General features: G+C 39.3%; 1 protein-coding gene across 9 annotated transcripts in view; it reads right to left on the bottom strand.

The window, feature by feature from the left end:
- Positions 1-416: 416 nt before the first annotated feature.
- Positions 417-27,357, bottom strand: part of MPHOSPH9 (M-phase phosphoprotein 9) — a 55,591-nt gene continuing 28,650 nt past the window's right edge. For 5 of the 9 annotated variants that reach the window (XM_019977573.2, XM_019977574.2, XM_070769450.1 and 2 more), the window contains 12 exons: positions 26,551-26,766; positions 23,150-23,197; positions 21,867-21,931; positions 20,351-20,452; positions 13,788-13,913; positions 12,492-12,664; positions 11,196-11,342; positions 10,273-10,393; positions 9,359-9,462; positions 8,438-8,685; positions 8,062-8,130; positions 417-4,334 (listed from right to left, as the gene is read on the bottom strand). In XM_019977573.2, coding sequence (XP_019833132.2) covers positions 4,233-4,334; positions 8,062-8,130; positions 8,438-8,685; positions 9,359-9,462; positions 10,273-10,393; positions 11,196-11,342; positions 12,492-12,664; positions 13,788-13,913; positions 20,351-20,452; positions 21,867-21,931; positions 23,150-23,197; positions 26,551-26,766 — 1,521 coding nt within the window. In that variant the 3' untranslated portion in view covers positions 417-4,232. Of the gene's footprint in view, positions 4,335-8,061; positions 8,131-8,437; positions 8,686-9,358; positions 9,463-10,272; positions 10,484-11,195; positions 11,343-12,491; positions 12,665-13,787; positions 13,914-20,350; positions 20,453-21,866; positions 21,932-23,149; positions 23,198-26,550; positions 26,767-27,357 lie in introns of those variants that run through there. The other 4 variants (XM_070769451.1, XM_019977575.2, XR_011561149.1 and 1 more) reach the window with 4 other exon arrangements.

Genomic DNA, 27,357 nt, shown 5'->3' with positions numbered 1-27,357 from the left:
CTGAATGGACCAACTCCTTCCCTCCATCAAGAGGCACCCTAAGAGCCAGTCAAGTTTTCCAGCCCCAGCTGCTGTTGAGTCGGCCAGGGATTGAGTCATCATCTGTCTCCCGCACAGGCGTCCTCCTTGCCTGAGGATCTGTGGAAGCCAAACTGAGCGACAGGTCCTTTCACTGCTACTTCTGCTTTGACCTTTACTTTTTTGATAAAGGTAAAAAAAAAAAAAAGTTTTCAGAGCATATAGATTTCGGGAGTGAGGCTCTCTGCCTGTAGGCCAGTCAGAACAGAGCCCCTGGGCAGCTGCCCTTGTAACCCTGCAGTGCCTGCCCCCAAACCAGTAACTCAGAGGACTTAACACCATTAAAAACCAGAGCCCACAACTGGCCAGCAGGAATAAATACACTGATAGCACAGATGTTTGTATCCACAAATATTTATTCAGTGCCTGTATGCAAAGAGATGGTCCCTGCTCTTGCGGAGCTTACAATTTCATCACTTTAGCATCTGACTAGATTTTAAAACTGCAACAAGGACTGGTCTTTATCTAATGTCAGTAGCACTACAGGAAGCAGATTTCTCACTGTATTGGTCATGGTTACAGTGAAATTGTGAATAAAACATTATCTCTGAAGTCTGTAGTCACAGCAATGACAGGGCATATAATGTCCAGCAAATGCAAAGTTATGGCTTGATTCCTCCTATTTGAGAGGAGCCTATTAAAACAGAACACAAATCTGAAAGGGAAAGCTTAGTAACACAGGTCCTAAGAATACTGGTGTAGTTTATTATTAAACTGCCACAGAACTCTTGGCAAGGCAGGAAATTATTTCCTGCAAAATTGGTGCAATATAATTCATTTAATCAGACCTGCAAATTTCATAACCATGTACAATCACTTGTGATGGGTAAATACGATTTACCTTTGATTCCTAAAGGGCTCTAGACATGTATCGATATTTATTTTCTAAAGCTTCTTATAGACTCACAGCACACGTGGCACATTAAAATTTACTGAAAACTGCTTTTGAGATATCTAAAATTCAAAATGACAGAAATGTCTAACTTCTCAGAATTCAAATAGCATTCAGCCAAGCACCGGGCTTTTCCTAGTTAAAAGGGGGAACAAATTCTGGTTGCTTATCAAACTCCAAAAGCAAATCATAAACTTGTTAACCTTCAAACATTCAGTGGCATCCTCTTCCTTTGTGTGGTCCTGCTTCACAGGCCAGCAACTTTAGAAGTCTAATTATGGAACATTCAAAGGAGCAATTATTTTTATTACATTGGCAATACTTTTTTTTTTGCAAAACAGCTTATATCAAACAACTCCCAAGTCACATTGAAGATTGCAGGGTATTTGAACTTACTACAGAGGTCATCAATTACTCATGGGAAAAAAAAACACACACACCAGAGGGAAGCTCATTTAAACCCCGAGAAAGCTCATTTTTTACAAAAAGATGGAGAGAACATCTTTGACCACCTAACGTATGTCAACCAGCCCAAGGCAGTTTTTAAGTCAATTGCTAGGGACATGGTCTACTTTTCTAAGAAAGCACTGAAATCACTACTTCAAAAGCCTATTTAATAACTTAGAATGAATCTGAAATGTACTACGGATTGAAAACTTAAGAGATACCAGGCACTTTGCATATAATCTCCCACAATGGAAGGAAGTTTCTTATCTTTACCTGGAGGAAAGCCTGAGCAGGGTGTGATCCAGGTCTGGCTCACCTGTCCCCTGTCCAGCTCCTGCAGTCCTAGTGTGGATTAGTAGCTATATCCACTTGGCACCTTCAAGCAGTCAAGCACATTCCTCCCTCAGGCGTTTCAGTGAAAGGAAGGCGGCAGGTCTGGGTGACAGGAGAGCAGTAACTCTATTTCAATTTTAAATGGCACTTCCTAGAAGTGGAAGATTCACTTAGTAAAAAACCTAACTGCAGCCAGCAACTATAGTTTACCTCCCTGGGATATAACAGTTGCTTTTTAAGGTTGTCACCTTTCCAGCTTTTAGGCTGTTTTTATTTTTTATTTTTTTTATTTTTTTTTTTGGACAAAGCTGAGGCTGTTTTTAAATAGAGTAGTTGTACATTAAGCATTACCAAAAGGAAAGACGGTTGGAAGGATTTTCCTTGGTGTCCCTCTTCACAGCTATGGAGAGAATTTTTTTTAAATTTCTGAAGTGACTGATACTTCCAGTTTATGACATGTCACAAATCAAATCACATGTTTCCCTGAGAGGCACAGAAGACACTTTAATGGGGCTTAAATACTGGAATATGACTACTAAGAAGATAACTCCCTGGTAAGATAAAACTCTCATCTCTTCTGAAAGGGCAATTTCCTATTCTTTGGAATGTAACAGACTTTACAATAAAAGCAGGGAACAATGAAACAGGCTGACAATTTTCAAGTGAGTTTTTAATGTCATGTATAGGACCATATTAAAGGGAGCATCACCCGTAAAGTCAATCCCTGTATTAAGTTTTGATACAACTATACTGGAGATTGATTAAAATGAATGTTTTCTTCACTAGGAGATTAAAAAGAAAGAAAGAAAAAAAAAAAGACCAGAAAAAAATACCAGGAGTAAGGCACTTGATTCTGATGAGTAACTCTGATTAGCCAGAGGTCTTCAACAGGTTGCAGGACGTGGGAGCAAAGGTTTGATTCATGGACAGGAAGGAGCAGGAGAGGCAGCTGTCAGTGAGTTCCCCTTGCTGAGAACCCCCCACAACGCTGAGCAGGGAGCCTGAGGAGGGAACCAGGCCTGGAGCTCAGGCAGAGGAAGCTTTGGTGAAGGGTGCTCAAAGATTCTCTGAGATCCCTGCTCGAAGGCATACATAGCCCCTAGTGGAATATCGGGTGGCTTGGCTCGCCGAAACTACATGCTATTAAGAGCCACAGGGAGGAGGAGAAAAAGCTCAAGAGTAAACCAAACTTTAAAACCTGAATCGGTGGGAATTAGTGTTGAAAGTGTGGAATGAGTCTTGTTTATCAACACATATTGAGCTTGAGTGGGCACTGGGTTCTGACTGGCCACCAAAAAAGCGAGCAGCTGAGGAGCCCAGACCTTGACCAGCAGTCAGGACCTCTACCTGCCATACTTCTGGTCAGATCACAGCCTCCGACCTATGTGGAATTTCTGAGAGCAGGAGGCACTGCCAAGGCAGTGGGCTAGAGCCCCCCAGCAAGGCCAATCGAAAGGCACGGCGCTCTATCTAGACACATTACCTGTGCAGTAACAAGCAGCATAAGCTGCTCTGACCTCCACCTACTGTTCTTACAGCAGCTACTATGGAAGTGTTTTTCTTCATTGGGAGGGTGGGGGGATGGGGGGGATGGTGGAGAGATGTTAAAAACATCTTCCTGACAATCTGACATCTGAGGCAGTGTACGCTGAGGAAACTGCTCTTACAACCTTACTGGGTGGTGGCCTGTATTTCATCAAAGCTTTTTATCATATCAGTGTCAAAGGTGGGACACAAGTTACATTCAGAAAGATGGGCAGAAAGCTACAGCTCTCCAGCTGACTTTTTTCTGGAAAGTACTACATATATCACAAAATTAGAGATTTCCATCTCTAGCATTTTTCTTTCTTACAAATAAGAAAGCTTAAGGGAAACAGAATGAAATATTCTCACTTTCAGAGCTTTCCAATATTCCATTATTTCCAACATTTCCATTATTAACTCTAATGTTCACTCTAAGACACGTTTCAAACAGGAATTACATTACCATTTTTAAAAAAAACTTCAACATAGTTAAATCTAGGGTATGCTTTTTTTTTTTTTTTGCATTCAGCATGTATTACTCTATCACTGTGGAAGCTCTTCTTAAGCATTTATTTAAAAAAACTAGACTCATATTCACAATGTAGAACAAGTTTATAAAATTGGTGTGCAAAGTTCATCGTAAAAGGATAACACTATGTTTAGAAACAAAGCTGCCTCCCCTGTTATATTTCTTTATTCTTGATATAAACAGGAGACATATACTATTTAAAAATAATACTTTTTAAATAGTAAAATATACAAGAGGTTCCTGAGCATAACAAAAATATCTTGAAAATATGTGGCTATCTGAAGTATAAAATAGCAAGTGTAAAGAATAGCATGATTGTAAAACTACGTTTGAAGGCTTAGAAACAGTATAAAATAGTTTGCCTTTTTTGAGTGCATAATTATACATTAGTGCAAACAAAAATGTCTCAAAATTTAATGACCACAAATCTCAAAGATTTGCAGAGGTGCGCAAAACATGGAATTTCTTTAACGTCATGCGAACAGAACCCAGCTCTCGATTAATCTCCTCCAAACGATCTTCCAAGGCTTCCTGGGCGAAAATAAAGGAAAAAACTTAATCAGAATTCTACCGAGTTCACCAATTCTATAAGTATCACCAAAATGACCTCTCTTGCAGCAAATGAGCAAGTTTAAACATCAAAATTAAAATTATTTTGGCTTTTATACAAATCATCCTTTACATTATTTCATTTAAACTATAAACATAAATCAACTTTTCAACCATTCAAGGTAACTGCTGAACTTTAAATATTCTCAATATGTTTGATACACTATGTAGAAATAATAGCAACAGCAACCCAGTTCTCTAGGAGAGAATTATTTGACTCCGCTGAACTGAAAACAGTACAGGAGGAGTCCAGAAGGTTCTTCATACATTTCCCCAGAAAAAATGGACACATCTGACTGGTGCTGTAACCCACTTATATCAGATAACTTTCTTCTGACCAAAATTTCTAGGTTAAAAAGGAAAAATGCTGGAGGAGACCTTTCCAAGAAACAAGAGATTGTACAATGAATCAGTGTAACAACTGCTATTTTAAAATAAACATTACTACTGTTAAACAGTACCTGAAATATATATTCACCACTTTAGGTATTTTATTCAGTACTAACTCCAATGGTATCCTGAAATAAAACCTAAAAATTTTCTCTTCAACACTTTCACTGTAAGAAATTAACAGTTCATTTTTAGAATATTCAGAAGATAGAAGAGCAAAAAGTAACAGCCACTGTTCCTGTTTCCTGTTTTTTTATGTATATAGGAACATCATTTTAAGAAAAAAAAATCAAACACTTCTTTAGAATGTTTTTCAATTTAACTTTTCTTGTTATGGAATATCCTTTATGAGATCATTTTAAATTAAATACATATTCTGAAACATGTCTCTACACATACCTAGAAATATTGCCTTAGGAATCATTCCCTCAAGTAAAAATGCTAGGTCCAAAAAAATGTATAATTTTAAAGCTTTGGATACATGTCAAGCTGAATTCCAGGAAGTCTGTGACACTTTCTCCTTACTCAGTGTTGAAGGATAAGCTTTTCCCTAGCCCAGGTATCATTGTTTTTTTGTTTGTTTTACACCTGCCAATGTAAGAGCTTAAAAATGATGCATGCACACGTGTGTGTGCTCAGCTGTGTCCAAGTCTTTGCAACCCCATGGACTGTAGCCCACCAGGCTCCTCTGTCCATGGGATTCTCCAGGCAAGAATACTGGAGTGGGTTGCCATTTCCTTCTCCAGATTTTTCCCACCCAGGTATCAAATCCACGGCTCCTGTGGCTCCTCCACTGGCAGGCAGTTTCTTTACCACTGAGCCTCCTGGAAAGCCTTAAAAATTATGCTTTTGTTTAAATGTGTGTCTGTTTTTTTTAACTCATTAGTGAGGTGGAGCATTTTTCATCGTTTTTTGCCCTTTTTTACTTACGAATCCTACACAAGCATCCTCAGCCCTTTTTTTTGTTGTTGCCCTCTATCTTCTTACTATATTGAAACAGCTTTGACACACATGACCGGAAACTAAGGCCCTTTAAAAGTCTTATTTTAAGAGCTTGTTGGGACTTCCCTGGTGGCTCAGTGGTGAAGAATCTGCCTGCCAATGAAGGAGACATGAGTTCGATCCCCGATCCAGGAAGATCCCACATGCTGCAAAGCCACTAAGCTAGTGTGCCACAACTATTGAGCCTGTGATCCAGAGCCACGGAGCCACAACTACTGAGCCCACGTGCCACAACTACTGAAGTCCGCACACTCTAGAGCCTGTGGTCCGCAACAAGAGAAGTCACCACAATGAGAAATGCACACACCACCACTAGAGAAAAGTACGAAGACCCAGCATAGCCAAAAATAAAAATAAATAAAATTATAAGGAGCTTGGGCCTCCGTAATAGCTTAGTTGGTAAAGAATCCAATCCCTGGGTTGGGAAGATCCGCTGGAGAAGGGATAGGCTACCCACTCCAGTATTCGCGGGCTTCCCTTGTGGCTCAGCTGGTCAAGAATCCACCTGCAATTCAGGAGACCTGGGTTCAATCCCTGGATTGGGAAGATCCCCTGGAGAAGGGAAAGGCTACCCACTCCAGTATTCTGGCCTGGAGAATCCCATAGACCAGTCAATGGGGTCGCAAAGAGTTGGACACGACTGAGTGACTTTCACTTCACTTCATAAAGAGCTTAAAATCATCATTATGTAAACATATATGGAACCAAATGTTTCAGATACATTTAGAATTAGAGAACCAACAAATTTTTCTTCTGCCTTCCCAATAAACTGCTTATTTACTTCTGGCTGCACCTTGTGACTTGTGGGATCTGGGCCCAGGATCAAACCTGTGCCGCCTGCAGGGGAATCACAGAGTCCTAACCACTGGACCACCAGGAAATTTCTCAGTAAACTACTTAAAAATGAGTTTCATGTGTTGAGTCTTACCAATTATTGAATAAAAACTTTCAGAGCAACAAAGGAATGAAAGAAAGTCAGAAAAAAAAGAGACGTTAAAGATAACGAAGAACCCATGTGGGATCTTCCTGGATTGGGGATCGAACTTATGTCTCCTTCACTGGCAGGCAGATTCTTTACCACTGAGCCACCAGGGAGGTCCCAACAAGCTCTTAAAATAAGACTTTTAAAGGGCCTTAGTTTCTGGTCATGTATGCCAAAGCTGTTTCAATATAGTAAGAAGACAAAGGGCAACAACAACAAAAGGGCTGAGAATGCTTGTGCAGGATTCCTAAGTACAAACCTAGAAAAAGACCTCTTCTGTGTGTCTCTCTTTCCTTCTGATATCACAGATCAATCTGAGAATGAACTTTTCCTGAAATTAAGGCACTGAAAAGCCAAAGCATGCCGTTATATGAGACACGGCACTGATGTGATGTTTAAAATGTTACAAAAAGAGATTTAAAATGTCCCATGGCTTCATGCATTTTATTGATAATTCTCTTTGAAAAGCAACTAAAAGAAAGGCACATGGGTCATTTCACCTGCACCATCTCCTGCTCAATAATGGAATCACATTTCTCTTTTTAACCTCACATCTATTCCAGTTGCAAAGTGCCACTGTTTTACACGTTCACTAAATGGAAAGAGATTCAGAAATAATTTGCAGTTTGGAGAGGAAAAAACAAAACACAAAAAGAGAGATTTCATGTGAGAGCCTTAACAATGCAGAAATCTGTTAACAGACATCTTGCCATTTGCTCCCAAGTTAGTTTCTTGAAAACATGATGGCATGAATGCCTTTTCTTGGAAGTATCAAGTAAAATCACTTTGTTCCTGAAAGCTAGCATCAGGTTATAAAATACGCTGTCATTACCAAACACTTCTCATAAAGGCTAAAAGTTCTGATCGACTGTTTCAATGTGCCTACAAACTGACATTAAAGAACCACTGTGGGGGCCGTGCAGACTTCCCTGGTGGCCCAGTGGTTAAGAATCCGCCTGCCAACGCAGGGGACATAGGTTTGATCCCTGGTCTGGGAACTAGGATCCCACATGCCTCAGGGCAACTAAACCCATGTGCCACAACCACTGAGCCCTCGCTCTAGAGCCCACCCTCTGCAACAAGAGAAACCAGCGAAACAAGGAGCCCACGCACCACAACTAGAGAAAGCCTGCACACAGCCAACAAAAACCCAGCACAGCCATAAATAAGTAAATAAATACTTTTTTAAAAGTAGAAGAAAAAAAATCCTCGTGGTTAAATGGAGCACTGACTAGCATCAGGCCTCCAAAGCAGATTCAAGCTAAGACACGTCACCTGATTTAATCTCGTCTGCAAAGTGACTCGTCCTCCAGTAGACGGCATTCGGCTTAGTGCTGCCTCAATCTGGTAACACACACAAAAAAACGTTTAAATAAAAATAGGGGAATTCTAATTACCGGCAAGGATGTTTATAACAGGATGGAAAGAAGACTTCAGCCTAGTATTTTCTTGTCCATCTCGACTTCACCTAAGTTCCCTCTGACACAATTAGTAACGACAGCTGGGTTCACACGCGTTTCCAGTACAGCTTTGTATGGCATCAACAGTAACTTCCTGTGTTTGACTCAATAATTCCCTTCTGACTGTTCCTCAGACATCTGTATTAAGTTCAGACAAAGATTTAAAACTTTTTTTGTTTGTTTGTTTTTACCTGGTCTTTTTCTTTTGTAAGTTCATCAAAAAACCGTTCCGTTTCAGCTAGGGTCCTTATCTTTGCTGTATACTCAAAATTGTTACCCTGTGGTGCTGTGGAGACGGGCTGACACTGTTCATAGCTAAATGACTTGTTCTTCTCCCAGGCTGGTCTCACAGAGACTTTCTTCGCTCCATTTGGCAACAGTTCGGGGGAAGAGCTATGATTAACATGGATGTCAGGGGCTTTTTCTGAGTATTTTTTTTCTGCCAGAGAGAAAAGAAATTTCTTCCTTATCAACTCTTCTCAAAGAGCATGTACATACTAAATATGCTACCCAACTTCACTTTCTGGAAATGGCTGCTACATGGTCAAAAAAACGTAATGAAAAGAAAATATGTAATCAATCATATATACTCAGCTTTTTCTCCTCAGAATTCTAAAAACCTTTCCCTCAGTCTGACAATCTTCACATCTCCCCTAAATAAACGTATGCAAACTTTCTGTAAACTTGAAGCAAAAGAAGTTTAAAAAATAAGCAACACATTTAGTGGACATATATCAACATTACAGAGTTAGCATTTTAAGGGCCTGCCCAAGCAATTTCATGTATATTATTTTATAACTTTATCTCAAACAGAAAGTACAATTGAGAAAAAGGAAAAAACATCCAAAGCCTAAGTTGTATATAAGTTACAGAACATAAAAAACTGAACAATATGGCCCTGGTAATTAAACATTAACATCCCCTGACCTCAGTTTCCCAACTTTCCAATGAGGATAACACAAACAATATGAGCATCAAAAATACTTATTTTTAGAGGCCCTTGGGTAAAAAAAATTTAAGTGCAGGCTATAATGTCATCTAGAGCCCTGATGCCAGAAACTCACAAAATGAATGACTAAAACCATAATTAATAATTTTTTAGGAAAAGATACCTTCCGAGTCATCTAGAGGAAGAAACTGGAGTTGTTTCCTTGGATTGGAACGTTGTACAGTAGACACAGGAACAGTATCTAAATCATCCAAAAGTATATCAAATCTATTGAATGAAGCAAGTTACTTGTGAGAAAAAAATGTTAACTGATGTTCCCTATTCTCCACTAGACAGATGAGCTGGCATCCAAGTTAACTCACATATTTACATATTTTTTAAGAGAGAAAGGTGGTCATATATTTTTTAAAACTTAAATTTAAATAATATTTTCTAACACAAAACTATATTTACATGCCAGCGACTTAAAGCATTTACTGATACATGATCTCATCCGATCTTTGTTAATAAGCATATGAAATAAGCAGGTAGGCATTATTATCCCTGTTTTATAGAAGAGGAAACTGAGGTTCAATGTGCTTCATTAATTTTCCCCAACAGCCCGACAGAGCTGGGCCAGCAGCTCTCGTGTCTTAGGTGTCAGTGGTCATCTCCCACCACAGTACACACAGCAGACCACCCTTCAGAGAGAACAACCTTCTCAGGAGCACAGGTAAAGTGATGTTGAGTGCCAGGGCCATACCAGGACAGCACACTTTCTTATACAAATGGCCCCCAGTTTTCCTTATACCTTAAACCTTTTTAGGAAAACAAAGAATTATTCTATATCCAAAAGCTGGAAGGGGTTCTGAGGCAGTATTTAAATTTTATAGTAGCCAGTTTACATGGTTAAAAACAGTTTTCATGTATTATAGTACTTTTTTTATTTTTAGTAGGGCGTTTATTTAAATGATTTAAATCTACAGAATCCCCACTGACAACTGAAAAATTAGTGATAGCTAAATGTAAAAGTTGACATTAAAAAAAAAAAAATCAATTCTATTACATATTTTATTCTACAGTTTTTAGAGAACTTACCGAATCGGGCTGCTCTCGTTTTTGCTAAGTAGATGACTAAATCCTGGGGATAAATTTTCTTTAGGGGATCGCTTTGGACTATACGCCATGGTCACTGGTGTTAACATAATCTCTCTCTTTGCTACAGAGGAAAATGAAGAGGGGACAGTCTTTTCCTTCTATGTAGGGGCTATGTTGGCAGAACACAGAAAAGCACTGAAAGAAAAACTAACTGTAAAAAGAATACATTTTCACTGTAAAACTTTTTGAAAGATAAATAAGAGTACATAAAACTAAACGCATACTTCTAACTATCTAGAGGAAACCACTGGCCACATTTTACTCTATCAGACTGTCGTTGCAGTGCTCTGTCTCAAAACTGGTTTTTCAGGATTTTAGAAGTCGACTGGAAATAAGATGGAAACACCAGTGCACCTATGAACAGTTTTAAGAGCACAGTCATATATGAATTTCTTCAGCTGCTTACGAAAATGGAAATTAAGGATACAGAAATCCAATGCTTGAGTTTAAAATCATACTTGCAACCGGCTAAAGAAAATGCTGAGTAACTTTAGGTAACTACATGAAAAAAAAAAAAAAAACCAGCTTTATTTCAGGCTAGCTTAATTTGTTTGAACTAATGTTTAATTAGTCAGTATCAAAATATTTGAGTTTGACTCAAAAACTGAAGTGGTATTAGTTGCAAAACATTTGTGGAACACACATAAAAATCTCACTTTGATAAACGGTGAGAATGTCTTCTGTTATGGTCATAGTAACTGTGCAATCAGACAGTTTGTTACTGAACAAGATGGCATTTAGAGATTCGGTGTTCAGAGCACTGTACTAGGTGCTACGAAAAGCATAAGGGAAGCAGAAAGCATCAGTGTGTACAGCTCAGATGTCACTCTTCCAAGCCCAAGACAGAAACCTCTAACCCTTACTTGGAGTATTCGATTTACGATTTGAAGGTGGCAAAGATGATGATCTCTGTGAAGCAGAATTAAACCTCTTTTGTCTTTGCTGGGCACCTCTCTCTGGGGACCGACTTGCATTGACTGAAGAGTCAGCTGGCCGAGGATTCACCAATTCTGTAACAGAAAAATGTAAAAAACAAAACCAGCTTCAGTTATCTGCCTTCATCAGCAGATGGTTACACAAAGCAAGCAATTCTTCTATCTATATTATAATGATTATTTGCAAATGCACCACATTACAATGAAAACACTTGATGAAAAAAAATGTGGGAGTTTTTAATGAATTCATTCTGGTTCTCTGTTTACAACTGGCATTCAAGGTGATTTTTCAAGAGAGTTTATTTTTAGAAAACAGGTCACTAATTTATTTACTAGGAGATACTGCTTAGGAAATATAACACCAAAGATCTTAATGATGTGATTAGCAGGCCTGACCAAATAAGCGCCAGAGAAAGTACAAGTGCCTGGACCTGTGAAACACACTTCAAGTATTAAACATACTTCTTGGGCTTCCCTGGAGGCTCAGTGGTAAATAATCTGCCTGCCAATGCAGGAGACACGGGTTCAATCCCTGATCTGGGAAGATCCCACATGCTGTGGAGCAAATAAGCTTGAGTGCCTTGACTATAGCCTGATATAGAGCCCAGGAGCTCTAACGACTGAGCCCGCCTGCTGCAACCACTGAAGCCCACACACGCTAGAGCCTGTTCTCCACAAGAGAAGCCACTGCAGTGAGAAGAGTAGCCACAACAAAGAGTAAGCCCTGCTGGCCGCAACTAGAAAGAAGCCCGTGTGGCAACTAAGACCCAGCACAGCCAAAAATAAACAAATAAAATCATTAAAAAATAAACAGACTTCTTGTCCTACTGACAGAAGCTCAGTAAGCAAGAAAGGGAGCGTAGGAAATGTTATATCTCACTTTATGAACTCCAAATGCCTGCTGTAACTTTCTGATGTGTGTGAGTAAGACAAACTGAGGTAGAAAGTTTCAAATACTCTTAAGAATGTCACAGAAATCTTTAATAACAGAGACTAATATGTCATTTACTTTGTATAAAAGGTATGTATGTAACGACAATGATACATTAACAACTAGTGGATTCAACTGTCTGAAATAGGGCTGAAGCAGCAGGAAAATAAATTTAACTTTTTATTTTACTACTTGGGGCATTTCATTTTAAGAAGGTATATAGTTGGGGTAGAAAGGGGAGGAGATCTATGTATGCATCTATATTTCTATCAGACAAGGAATAAAATACTTACTATTCGAGGTATCCTCTTTCTCTGTCTGTGTACCCCAATTTTTAAATACTTTTTCTTCATCAAGTTCTTTCAAAGCTTTCATGATTGGTGTGTCTAAAGTCTCTCTCTGCTTTTTTATCAATAAACTTGGTGAACTTCCAGGTGAAAGATCCTTTTCCAGAGAAGAATGGTACCTTAAATAGTAATTACAAGACACACAGTGCTATGACCTGAATATTTTCTGTCTCTCCAAAATTCTTATGCTGAATGAGATTCTTATGATGAATTCTTATTCTCAATGCGATGGTGTGTATGTCGGGGGCAGGGAGGTGGGGTCTTGAAGGTGATTAGGTTTTGATGATAACATGAGAGTGAAGCCCCTACGCTGGGGTTAATACCTTTATAAAAAGAGGAAGAGATATCTTGATCTCTCCCTCTGGAGACACATGCACCAAGGAAAGGCCACGTGAGGACAGAATCCAGCCCAGCCATGCTGGCACCCTGATCTCAGACTGCCCACCTCCAGAGCTGTAGAAAGTAACCGTTTGTTGCTTAAGCCACCCCGTCAAGGGTAATCTGTTGTAACAGCCTGAACTAAGATGGTTTACTGGGATTATTACTAGACTAGAGGAATAACATGATGGTTGATAGTTATACTCCACAATGAATACGTATGCTTTTCAATACAAATCAATAAAACTGAACCTGTTATATAAGACCATTGTTTCCCAATCCTTTTCACAGCCTAGCGCATGCTATTGTTTAGTCGCGAAGTCATGTCTGTCTCTCTTGTGACCGCATAGACTGTAGCCCACCAGGGTCCTCTGTCCATGGGATTTCCCAGGCAAGAACACTGGAGTACGTTGCCACGCCCTTCTCCAGGGGATCTTCCTGACCCAGGGATCGAACCAGCATCTCCTGCATTAGCAGGTGGGTTCTTAACTACTGAGCCACCATGGAAGCACTCAGAGAAATATAATATTTATACGACACTCTGGAGGAAATGAATGAGGTTGCTTCTGGGGGCTCTGGTGATCCATAGGGTGAGGATCAACCTCGTGTCCTAACTGCAAGCCCATGCACAGGGCACATGGCTATGCCAGGGGCACAAGTGCAGAGGCTCTGCACCACCTCTGAAAGGAAAATTTCCTAAAAGCACTAGCCTTTCAAAGTAAAAGAAAAATCAGATCCTCAAAATTAAGACATGAAAGGAACAAGGAGATGGCTCTTTAAACCTTCCTGAACTTTGAAAGGCAACTGAAATCTCTAAGAAAAGCTAAGAGTGCCTAAATGAGATCTTCGATGGAGCTGTCTCACCCAGGAAGGCAGGTCTCCTCCGGCTGGCTGTCCAGCTTGGTGTCCAGAGGCTGCCCAGTGAAGATGGAATGCTCCGCTCCTGGGATCAGCCACTTCCTCCGGCTGACGTCCGAGCCTGCCAGTGTGCTGCAAGGATGAGAAGTGTGCTCAGACGCTGCAAGGTCTGCACTCTGGTTTAGACTGAGCACAGACAGCAAATAACCTGCTCTGACATACTATTTCCACATTTACCCAGGGATTCAAAGACTGCATAGAACAATCTTATCATTGTAGCTAGATGAACTCTATTTGAAGGTTTTCAGTTCCAACTGAATTGCTCTTCTTGGTCTCGGAAGAACAAGAAGACAAATCTTCAACAAATCAACGCATAACTTAAACAAAACATCTGGCTCACACCTAGAAAATTACATAATTTGTGTATGTCTTGAACTAAATCTAGCCTCAAGATTTGGTGCATTCACATGCACACAACTCTGAACACCCCCGCCCAGGCCCTCACCACACTTCACACCCTTTATGACCCATTGGAGCTCAGGGCCAGGGGATGAAGGACAGTCCTGCCTCTCCCCCGTAGACCAGGAGGGCTCACAGAATTTTCTGTGAAGACAGAAAAGGCCTTCCATCTGCACAGTCCAATACCATAGCCATCAGCCATACACACAAACTCGTGAATGCTTGCAACACAGCTAGATTTAAACAGCTCTGTGGAGAAGGGCCCTGCTGTACTGAACAGTGCCGTTCTAGACCAGGACGTTCCTGCCTCCGTTCCTGGGAAGCACAGCCCGTCCGAAGCTCATTCCACCATCCTCTGGTAGCTCCTGCCCTTGTCCTGACCACCCTCCCCATGCACATGGGAGCTGCTCCACCTCCCACCAACCATGCAACTCTCAGAGGATGCTCACTGAACTTTATGACCCTAGAGAAGACAGTCCCCTCAGAAATCAAACCTCCAGGGACTTCCCTGGTGGTCCTGTGGCTAAGACTTTGCATTCCCAACGCAGGGGCTCCAGGTTCGATCCCCACTCAGGGAACTAGATCCCACATGCTGCAACTGAGTGTCTGCTGCAATTAAAAATCCCGCATGCTGCAACTGAGACCCAGAGCAGCCAAATAAATATGTTTTAAAAAAGGAAATCAAACCTCCAAGATCCTTCCGACTCCCATGCTCAAGCATCCGCATGCACAACACACTCACCTCAAGGCCCATAACCCTGGGTCTCCCCTTCCCCTGGGCGTCAGCCCCTTCCGGCTTTACAGCTCCTCTTTACCACCCACCCCCGACCCAGGACACTCTCCTGCTGATCATTACTCATTGCCTGGAACCACTTTTCTAATCACTTTCCGGCACACCTGACTGGCAGCAAGACCTAAGCCTGGATGACTACAAGGACCTCCCTTTTCTTCAGTGTCTGTATTTTTACAGCTGAGCTTTGCGGGAAAGAAGCTGCCTGCCTGTGTAGACTGGGACATCATCAGAGAATCGCTATCTCAAGTGGACGCCCGACACTGGCTGCCAACACGTCTTGCTATAATCAAGGAGCTCCGATTCACCAAATATGACTATCTGACACCCTCTCCACTCTCCTCAAACCCCTCGCCCCAGGCTTGACTGTCAGGTGATAACCACACATCACACTCCAGAGAGAAAACAGAAACCAGGAGACAGGAACTCCTGTCTTCCTCTCTCTGCGCCTTTTCACAACCAAACTTTTTTAAAAGGGTTGTCTCATCTATTTTCATTTCAATCCCAGTCACTCCTCTTCCCCTCAGTTTTTAAATGAAGAATCATTTCAAACATTTTTAGAAAATTACAAAGAGTACCATAACAAGCACTCGCCCATAGTTTTAACAAATGCTACCATCTTACCATATGTGTTTTTAAGACATAAAAAGCATATTTCTGGTTGTTTACATTTTTAAAATTACATAAAAGGCATAAGGTACACATCCTTTTAATGCTTTTTCTACTCAACATTCTGTATGAGACATATGCATGTTAATACATATATAAACCTCTACCATTTTAATCATTTACCCACAGTATGACTGTATCACAAGTTATTTACCCTTTCCCCTCTTGGTGAATGTTTAGTTTTCAATGTACTCCCTTTTCAGCAATGCTATAATAAACATACACAAGAACTTCTCTAAGGTAAACATCTATTGTGTGTGTGCTCAGGTGCTCAGTTGTATCTGACTCTTTGCAACCCCTTGGACTGCAGCTCACCAGGTTCCTCTGCCCATGAATTTCCCAGGCAAGAATACTGGAGTGGGTTGCCATTTCCTACTCCAAAGATTGGTGAAAAAGTAATTGAGATTTTGCATTGCTGAACCCTGCCTTTTGGATACTGGAATACCTTCTTAAATGTGGTTATGTTATACATAATTTTAATGCACATTTTTTTTGCTAATGACTTATTACTTGCTGTTTATATTTATTTTAGACTATAGAAATGATGTTAGATGAAAAGCAAATTCAAGTGACTTTTTTTTTTTAATTCAAATTCAAAATGGGTTGTAAAGCACTGGAGACAACGTGCAACACCAACGACGCATTGGGCCCAGGAACTGCTAAGGAAAGTACAGTGCAGTGGTGATTCAAGAAGTTCTGCAAAGGAGACAAGAGCCTTCAAGATGAGGAGCGCAGTGACCAGCCATTGGAAGCTAACAACCAACTGAGAGCCATCACTGAAGCTGATCCTCTTACAACTACACAAGAAGCTGCCAAAGAATTCAATGTCGCAAGTGAAAGGGCTTCCCTGGTGGCTCAGCTGGTAAAGTATCTGCCTGCAGTGTGGGAGACCTGGGTTTGATCCCTGGGTTGGGAAGATCCTCTGGAGAAGGGAATGGCTACTCACTCCAGTATTCTGGCCTGGAAAATTCCATGGACTGTACAGTCCATGGGGTAGCAAAGAGTCGGACATGACTGAGCGATTTTCACTTTCACTGGCATTTGAAAGCAAATTGGAAAGATGAAAAAACTCACTGAGTGAGTGCCTCATGAGCTCACTGCAAATCTAAAAAGTTGTCGTTTTGCAGTACCGCTTTCTCTTATTCTACACAACAGTGAACCATTTCTCATAGGATTGTGACATGCGACAAAAAGTGGATTTAATACACCCAGTGACGACCAGCTCAGTGGATGGACCGAGAAGCAGCTCCAAAGCACTTCCCAAAGCCAAACTTGCACCAAGAAAAGGTCATGGTCACTGTGTAGTGGTCTGCTGTCCGCTTGGTCCACTACAGCTTTCTGAATCCCAGGGAAAGCATTATATCTGAGAAAATCGATGAGATACTCCAAAAACTCAAAGCCTGTAGCTGGTACTGGTTAATAGAATATGCCCAATTCTTCTCCAAGACAATGTCCAACCACGTGTAGCACAACCAACACTTCAAAAGGTAAACAAATCGGGCTACGAAGTTCTGCCTCATGCACCATATCCACCTGACATCTCGCCAACCAACTATCACTTCTTCAACCATCTCCACAACTTTCTGCAAGGAAAATGCTTCCACAACCAGCAGGAGGCAGAAAATGCTTTCTGCTGCTGCTGCTGCTAAGTCGCTTCAGTCGTGTCCGACTCTGTGCGACCCCATAAATGGCAGCCCACCAGGCCCCCTCATCCCTGGGATTCTCCAGGCAAGAACACTGGAGTGGGTTGCCACTTCCTTCTCCAATGCATGAAAGTGAAAACATAAAGTGAAGTCGCTCAGTCGTGTCCGACTCCTAGCGAGCCCATGGACTGCAGCACCAGGCCCCTCCGTCCATGGGGTTTTCCAGGCAAGAGTACTGGAGTGGGGTGCCATTGCCTTCTCCGAAATGCTTTCCGAGAGTCTGACAAATCCCAAAGCATGGATCTCTACACTACAGGAATAAACACACTTATTTCTCGTTGGCAAAAATGTGTAACGGTCCCTATTTTGATTAATAAAGATGTGTTTGAGCTTAGTTATAATGATTTATCTGGAGGAGGGCATGGCAATCCACTCCAGTATCCTTGCCTAGAGAATCCTATGGACCGAGGAGTGTGGTGGGCGACAGTGCATAGGATCACAGTCGGACATGACTGAAGCGATTGAACACATGATGACTTAAAATTCACAGTCCAAAACTGCAAGTACTTGTGTACCAATCTAATAACTAGCATCCTATTTCTTCTGCAACTAGTTTTTTGTTGTTGTTCCATATTATGTTAAGATTAAACCAAAAAACAAACAAACAAAAAAAAAAGATTAAACCACATTGAGTCTAGTTCAGGAGTGGGCAATTTTTTTTCAGTAAACAGCCAAATAATAAATATTTTAGGTGTTATCAGCCAGATAGACTCAGTCCCAACTACTCACCTTTGCCACTGTAGCACAAAGCAGCTATAGACAGCATGTAAGTGAATAAACTTGGATGTGAGCCAATCAAACTTTATTTATGGACACTAAAAACTGAATTTCATATAGTTTTCATGTATCATGAAACTTTCCCCGCCCGAAAAATTAAAAACAAAAACCATTCTGTGCTCACAGACCCTACAGAAACAGGCATAGGCCTGGATTTGGCTAGGGAGCTGTCGCTTGTCAACCCCTGATCTAGTCTGTATATGGTCATGCTGAGCAATATTATGCATAAATGTATCACAATACACTGACATTACAGCTGTTAGACATCCAGGTTGTTTTCACTTGCTCTTCATTCAGTACATTCCCAACTGGCTTCCGCTTCTATGGCTCTACATAAATGGCTCTCCAGGTCATCAAGAACCCCCAGCTTGCAAATGCAAGGGACACTCAGTCTTTATCTCACTGGTTCTCATGGTAGCTGCTTCAGTCTTCTTCGTGTTTTTTTAGCAGCTATTTCTCAGTTTCCTTTTCCAGCTCCTTCTCTACCCAAAACCACAACACTGGAGCTCTTCAGAGCTCTGACCTGGACTCACTTGTCACTACACACACCCATCCATCCAATAACTTTAAGCGCCACCTACAAAGACAAAACTCTAGTATTTGTAACTCCAGTCTTCTTTCTGCACTCCAAATGCAAATTTATCATCCCCTGCTTGAGTTCCACTTGGAATTCACATGAATCTCACACTAAAATATTCAAGATGGAAATTCTGATCTTTACTTCATGGTCTGCTCTTCGCATCTCTTCCCTGGTTCAACGTGACACCCTTGGCTGTTTAAGACAGAAACAAAGGTTTTACCTGGCCTTATCTGAAACCACCCTTTCTTACGCTCCATCCAACTCATAACTATGTTCTGTGGCTTCTACCTCCAGAATTTTCTCAAATCCTTCCCCTCTACCCATTTCTGTGGCCACAACCCAGCTAATACCATCTCTCTCCAAGTCCTTCAAGAGTCTAATTAGTCTGCTTCTACTCTTTTCCCTTCCTTATGGCAGGTTCACTGAACAAAAGTATAAAATGACACCATTTTACTATACAAAAAGCCTTCAAAGGTGCCCCAATGGACTTAGAGTAAAACCCTAAGGGAACAGTAAGGCCACACAAGCCTCCTCTGGGTTCTTCAAACATAAAACTAAGCTCTCTCCTTCCTCAGGACTCAGCAAGACCACTGTCTCTGTCTGGAACACTCCCTCCCTTCCACACCTCTCTCCTGAATGACTCCAAACACGTCTTACCTCTCAGCTTACATGTCCCTTCCTCAGAAAGGCCTTTCCCCCCAGGCAAACCTTAGTCCTTCCTTTTGTTCAATCTCAAACATCCAACTTCAGTTAATTACATATTTTTTTCTTTAAATAATCCATTATGTCCCACATAAAATAGATTAGTAAAAATTTAGAAAAAGTTTCTCCTTTGACAATTATAACTTAAAAAGGTTAACACAATTTAAAATTTTTGTGATAAAACATCAATATTAGGAAGTTATAATCTACTCTTTATTACTTTTTTTACATCAAAATCATAATAAAAAACAATTCAAATTATGAAAAAACTTACTCTGTAAATGTATCATCAAGATAATGTTCTTAGCTTATAACAAAGCTAATCTGGAAAAACTAAAAAGAAAAATTCACATAACCTAACGCAGATTCATCATCATAAGTTTTTCATTAACACAGGAATGAAATTTATGGAAGTTAAGAGCTACGGCAACTCACTCCAGTATTCTTGCCTGGACAATCCCACGGACAGATGAGCCTGGTAGGCTACAGTCCATGGGATCGCAAAGAGTTAGACATGACTGAGCATTTGAGCACAAGGGCTAACACACCTTTTGAGATGTTGTAGTCCAATGTCCTTGATTTTACAGATTATAAGATTGAGCTCCAAAAAAATTAAGTGATTCATCTGAGGTCACACAGCTGGGCAGAGTCAAAAACCAAAAACCATCCCAATTCTCCTCAGTCCCAATTTGCTTCTACTATTTCCTCCTTTTGGCAAATGCCTCTGCGTAAGAGTTTTCACAATATCTAACAGTAAGATGCTTTCACACATAAGATCTGTGATGACATTTAACCCTGTCTTCCTCATGATTTAGACAGGTGAGTGTCTCAGTTCAATTACAGGCTTTACCTATTACTAGTTTCATAGAGATTAAATGAAGTAACTTACTTGGCATGTGAGGGTCTCATGGGAGTTTTAGAATTATGACGAAGACTTAACATATTTTCATGCTCTACTTGCTTGACTTGAGCTTCAAGTTTTGAAATTGTCCTAATTCAAAAGCAGTAAAATAAATTAAGTACATTTCAACAAGCTTAAAATACAGCTCAATTATAAATTACTTATTTAACAGACATTTCTACGAAAGGGGTGACAAAAGAGATGCAAATCCATAAAACTTTTTCATAGTAAAATGTCACATTAAACTTTAAGAAGCTGAACAAAATCAGGGAGAATAAATAGAAAGGCAAATAGAAAAAAATCCTACAAAGGAGTATTTCATATGCTATAACTAAAGGAAAAGGGAACAACAAATGCATTTAATACAGCAAGTAGAAAAAAATTTAGAAATTTGACTACAGATAAAACAGTACAAATTAAATAAAAATAAAATTCAAGCAATCAAATAAACTGCAATTCGCAAATAAACTGCAAAAGATGTTTAATTCTAACAGGTATGTGACTTGTACAAAATACACACAGGTTAGGCTCTCACAAAAGAGGAAGCAGGCTTGCCATCCAAAGCAGCCCTATTAACAAGAACTTGCTTTCTGAACAACTCTCAACTTACAGGCAGCTCATCTAATTTGTGCCATGCTCAGAATAACAGCTTATCTTCAAGTTCACCAACAGAAAATAAGTACTATGGCCAATTAATTATTTTGAGGCTTATCTTTGCATTCTTTCTGTTCTTTTAAAACTTTTGAATATGTCTTTATCTCATCTTTCAAATTTAGATTCTTACCTACTCTGTTGCAGGGAAGGTTTGAGAAAGAAAGCTCTAACAAGGCTGATTGTGTATACCAATCTGATAACAAAACTATCCCTAGAATTGAACACTTCACAGAAAAGACTTGAGCAGACAAGAAAGCTACCCAGTACTTCTGTTCTTTCCAATGAGAAGTCCTTAAGAGTATGGTAAAATCTCTAAATAAGGGACATCATTAATCTCCAAACACAAAAATACACTCTGAAGCCAATTAGAAATATCTAATCATGGCCATAGGGACCATTTACACACTGTGCCTTACCTAATTAAGCAAATCAGATCATGAATAAGTCCCTGAACCTGGTCTTTAAGAAATATATAACCACAAAATTGGTGTGAATACTATTTTCTTTTTGGAGCACAAAAATAATTCGGTGAATTAGACTACTTCCTAAAATTCTTTTCAATGACTTAATATCACTTACGCTTTACCTATGCTAAGAAAATGCATAATGTTTAAGCACGTGCACACCTTGTGGGCACAGCCACCGATGTATTCTAATTATTTTAAAATCTTCGGCTAAAATCAAATGTATTTCCAGGTGATGGGAAGATGAGGATAAAATCTAATCTCAAAGTGCTTAAAAATCCTTAAGAAAGGGTTTTCTTTCCCATCATTTTCAATCTAGACACATATTTAAGGGCTCAAAGAACAATTAAAAGGTTTTTGCTTATTAGTAAGATAATAGATTTTACCTTTTCAAATCAGAAATCTGAGTATGTGCATCAAGCAATTTGTTCTCAGTTATATTTAATGTATCCTATGAAAATAAAGAAAAAATTCAGATAAGTGAAGACAAATATTTAGATGTATTCCTCTTAAGATGCATAATATAAAACTAATCCAAAAGAGAACTATAAAGAAAATTATGCATAATCAGCAAGTCTGGCATCAACCAGAGAAAATACACATAACACAAAGAAAGAAATGAGACAGCAAACACTGGTTTAATCAAATAGCTGTGTGTAAGTTCCCTTTTTAATAAAAGTGAAGTAAAGTGAAGTCACTCAGTCATGTCTGACTCTTTGCGACCCCATGGACTATAGCCTACCAGGCTCCTCCATCTTTAGGATTTTCCAGGCAAGAATACTGGAATGGGTTGCCATTTCCTTCTCCAACAGATCTTCCCGACCCAGGGATCGAACCCAGGTCTTCTGCGTTGCGGGCAGATGCTTTACCATCTGAGCCACCGGGGAAGCCCCATCCAAGTACTAACCAGGGCCAACCTTGCTTAGCTTCCGAGATCAGATGAGATCTGCCATGTTCAAGGTGGTATGGCCGAAAAAAAGGGTATGGCCCCTTTTTAATAAATAAAGCCTATTAAGCTTTGCTTGATTAGAAACAATCGGTGTCAAAATTAACATTTTTAAACACAAACTGACTGAAACCTCAGTAAATGGAAAAACTAAAACCTGTAATGATGAGATTTCAGCTGTAACGACTAGCCCCTGAAACCCCAGACATCCTGGCTACCAAGCTGTGCTGGCCTTTTCATTAACCTTGGATAATCACAACCCTGCATTTTATGCAACAGAATTACTTGAACCTCACTTACTTATTGTGGAGTTTCAGTGAATTAGAAATTGTAGATCCCAAACAGAGTTTTAATTATAAGAATTCAAACATAGATTACTCAACCCCACAAAAAGCTACTGTTTTGCAACACAAAACTTTATATCTAAATAGTATTAATTATGTGCATTTGTATGGTATTTTACACTCTTCTAAAAACTTCATCTCATCTCATATGAAGCAACCATTCAATAAATATTTTTTAAATTAACAAATGTAACAAACTTGTGAGTTCAAGGGCAGATATTTGGAAATAAGGATACTGACACAGAGAGGATAAGTCTAGTTCAAATAGCCAGATGGGCACAAAGGAGGGGAGAAAAAAGGGAGACAGTCAGATCTCCTGACTTCCAAACTGATGCGTCTGCCCCACAGGAAGTTCAGAACATGAATCATTGACCATTACCTTTACTCTTTCGTGTTCTTTTCCAAGGGACTCATACTCTCCTAAAAGCTACAAGGAAAAACAAAAGAATTGCATCACAAGATTAAATATTATAACATCAGTGGAGTCTATAAAAACCTATAAAATCACTGCCCATACTCTTCAAAGATGCTAGTGTCATGAAAGGACAATGTTAACACATTGTTTCAGATTAAAGGCAATTAAAAAAAGCAGAAACAAAAAAGGAAAAAAAAGAGATGAATGAGGGAATTCCCTGGTGGTTCAGTGGTCAGGCCTCCCATAAGCTGCACAGTGTGGCCAAAAATAAACAGTCACATGTGGCTAGCAGCGATCATGTTAGAAGGCACAGTTCTATAAAATAGTCTGTGATCTTCAAAGAATTTGAAGGTTATAAAAGAAAAACAAAAACTGAGGAAGTGCTCCAGATTAAAGGAGATAAAAGAGATATGACAACTCAATGCAGTATGTAGTCTTGGATCACATCCTGAACAAGGGAAAAGAGATCTGTTATCTCTTTATACCAAAAGTATAACTAACATTTATGGTATAACTAACATTTATAGTATAATTCACAAAAATTGAATGGAGCATATAAATTAAATAAGAGTACTGTACTGGGAAACACATAGTTTTTGAGGCAGAAGCCCAGTGTGTCTCCCTTTGCCTGCCACAGCTATCCTTTCCTACTTCACCCTCTCAAAAGATTACTGTACTAATGTTAATTTCCTAATTTTGCTACAGTTATATAAAAGACTGTCTTTGTTCTTAAGATATATACCTCGAAGTATTTAGAGATAAAGGTGCATTATATCTCTAACTTACTCTCAAATGGTTTAGGAAAAATATTTTTTTCAATCATTTAACTACATGTGGACAGAATGATAAAACACATAAGATGTTATTCAGAATCTAGGTGAAGGGTATATGGAAATTCTTTATACAATTTTTGCAACTTTCTGTAAGTCTGATGTTATGTTAAAAAGTACAAGAAATTTTAAAAACTAGGAGCTCATGTACTCACACACACTAAAATTATACTATCAATACATTAAGAATAATAATAACCAAACAATATAAAGTTCTAATAAAATACAGCACACTGACAGAGTGTTCATATGCACGCCCCCCTGAAACTTTACTAAAATGACTGTAAAAGAATAAAAAACACAGTGCTTGCTAATACGACATGCTGAAAACGATACTTTACTTCTATGATTTTCCTCCTAATAACCCCCGGTCTGATGATGAGAAAAACATCAGTCAACTCTCAAGGGACATCCTGCAAAACATCTGCCCAGACCTCAAAACTGTCAAGGTCATGAAAGAGGAGGGACGTCTGAGAAACTGCCACGGCCAAGAGGAAGCTATGCAGATGGGATGGCTAAATGTGACCTGGTCTCCTGGAGGGAGTCCTGGAGCAGAAAAGGAACATGAGGAGAAAACAAGGAAATCTAAATAAACCGTTGAATTTATTAATAATGCATCAAAATGTTCATTAATTGTGGCCAAGGTACCATACAAATGCAAGATGCCAAAAACAGGGGAAATGGTGTGGGGCATATGGGGACACTCTACTGTCTCCTCAGTTTTTCTGTAATTCTAACTATTTCTAAAAAATAAAACTTTTTTTTTTAAATATAAAGTGGGGTTGTAACTATAAACATTTTCAGATATGGAAGACCTCAAAATTTGTCTCATGCTTCTTTTTCTCAGGAGATGTACACTAGCAAAACAGAAGATGTAGAACCTATACAAAATGACAGACGCAGTACAGAAAAGAAGGAAAGACAACTCCCAGGATGATGACAAGGCAAGCCCTACAAATCTGTATATCAAACCTCAGAGCAATCAGTTCAGACTGAAGCAAGGATACTAGGGAGGCAGGCAAGGGGAAAGGAAGTGCTATGCATGTTTAAAAAAAACAAAACAAAACTAAGCAGATTAAAAATAAAGCAATTACTAAATTAAGGAAAAATATAATAAAAGTTGGAAGAGAAAGGAAATAAAATCACTGAACATTGCAGTTTAGCTCTGAAAAATATTTATATAGACATAAGAAATACTGAATTCTAATCCACCTATAAATAATATATTGTATTTAAAATCTAAGATACCACTGATCAGAAATTATACTATTTAACCACTGATCAGAAATCGTACTATTTAATATTTACTAAAATACTAAGAGGGGGCTTCCCTGGTGGTCCAGTGGTTAAGAATCTGCCTTGCAATGCAGGGAACACCGGTTCAATTCCTGGTGCGGGAAGATCCCACATGCCATGTGGCAACTAAGCCTGAGTGCCACAACTACGGAGCCTGCACTCTGGAGCCCGAGACTGCAACTATTAAACTCTGCAAGATGCAAGAAGAGAAGCCACCGCAATGAGATGCCCATGCACCGCAAGTAGAGAGTAGCCCTCACTCTCCACAACTAGAGAAAGCCCACGCAGCAGTGAAGACCCTGCACAGTCATAAAATGCTAAGAGGAAAAAACGCTGCCAATTAAAATAAGACACTATAGTGTAAAAATGTATTCCAATTTCAGAGTTGTTCAAATGTAAAAAATAAGCTTCTTAGAATCAATTTAACCACACTGGAAAGAGGGGGACAAGTGTTTGGGAGCCAATGGTGAAAGACAGCTAAACTGTAGACATCTTGCACAGAAGGAATTCAACATATAACATCTGAGACTGACAGGTAAAAGAAAAGAGAAATGTAAGTTTATTATTTAGAAACAGGGAGCAAAATTTCAGAAGAAATAACTGAAAAGGCTGAAAATAACGACCTCTAGGATAGAGGATTACAAGTTAGGAAGAGGTGGAGAGACTGCTGTTTCTCATTTGAAATTTGACCATTTAAACCATTTACATGTATTATCTTCATGAAAATAAATGTTAAAAAACAAAGCAGCAAGAATCAAATCTAAAGCTACCAGAAAGAAAATTTCAACAGCCGGAAATACTTTCAGATTTTTTATGTACTGTCACAAAAATATTAATAAAAACTTAAACTGAAAAAACCTGAAACTTAATCCATCTTTAATGTGATACAATTCTAAATTTTAAATGAAATTAAATCAAAATGAAAAATTATATCAAGCCTCTTCTAAATCTGGTTCATTTTACCTTCCAGACACACAGATGTTGATTTAAGACCACTCAAAAGCTGCCCTGCTAGAGACCAAAAGGCGTGGGAGTGACACCATAGTTCTGAAAGCCCTGACTTCCTGTTTCAAGATAAGACCCAACCGACTCGACCAGAAAGGTATACAGATATTTGCAGCAACAGCAAAGTCATGTAAAGCGAAAACAAACGTGAAATATGTCATAACAGCTTGTAAGACTACAAAACCTGAATCTACTTTTAGCCAACCACAGAACTGAGTTATCGGTGTCACTTACATCTTGAAACATTTTGTTTTCTTGTTTTAGTCTTGCTTCTTTATCATCTGAGAGTTTGTAAGCATTCTCAAATGCCTCCTCCAAATCCTGAAGTCTAGATTTCAGTCGAATAATGGTATTGTCTTTTTCTTTATTACTTGTTCTCATCTCTTCAATTCGTTCCTGCAGAATTTTGGAGGCACTGCTGGCTGCATTGAAGCGTTCTCTGAAATCACTCTACAAAACAAAGACAAGGGTAATACGCTGTTTTCAATAATAATAATTAAAAAAAAAAGAGGTCTCAATAGCAGCTAATAAACTGCGGACACTAAAATATAAAAACATATAAATGGAAATGAACACATTTGATATTCTGTTATATCCTAGGAATGGAGACTAGAAAGGATTACCCTACAGAATAATATAGAGAAAAGCACTGAGGCATTCTGATTCCAGGACTCACCTATAGACCACTTTAAAGAGGAAAAAAATCACCATGACTATCAGGAAACTGATTCTGAGAGCAAAACTGGAATTTTTTGCTTCACATTAATATTTATAGGGGGGAAAAAAGCATTTCTTACCATATTGTCTCATAATGAAAATAAAAGAAAATTCAAAATGCATCTGATCTGTTAATATTCATTCAATAATCATTAATTGCAAATCCACCAGGCACCAGGTTACTAGGGTGCTAGAAATGTAAGATTAACAGAACCGTCCCTGACTTCATGAAGTTTATAGTTTAGGCGGTGCCTGCGTGTGCATGCATGCTCAGTCACTCAGTTGTGTCTGACTCTTTGCAACCCTATAGACTGTAGCCGCCAG

This window comes from Bos indicus, chromosome 17 (genome assembly GCF_029378745.1).
Source record: "Bos indicus isolate NIAB-ARS_2022 breed Sahiwal x Tharparkar chromosome 17, NIAB-ARS_B.indTharparkar_mat_pri_1.0, whole genome shotgun sequence".
In the NCBI taxonomy this organism is placed as follows: domain Eukaryota; kingdom Metazoa; phylum Chordata; class Mammalia; order Artiodactyla; family Bovidae; genus Bos; species Bos indicus.
Note: the sequence above shows the minus strand (reverse complement) of the source record. Positions and strands in the feature narration are given on the sequence as shown.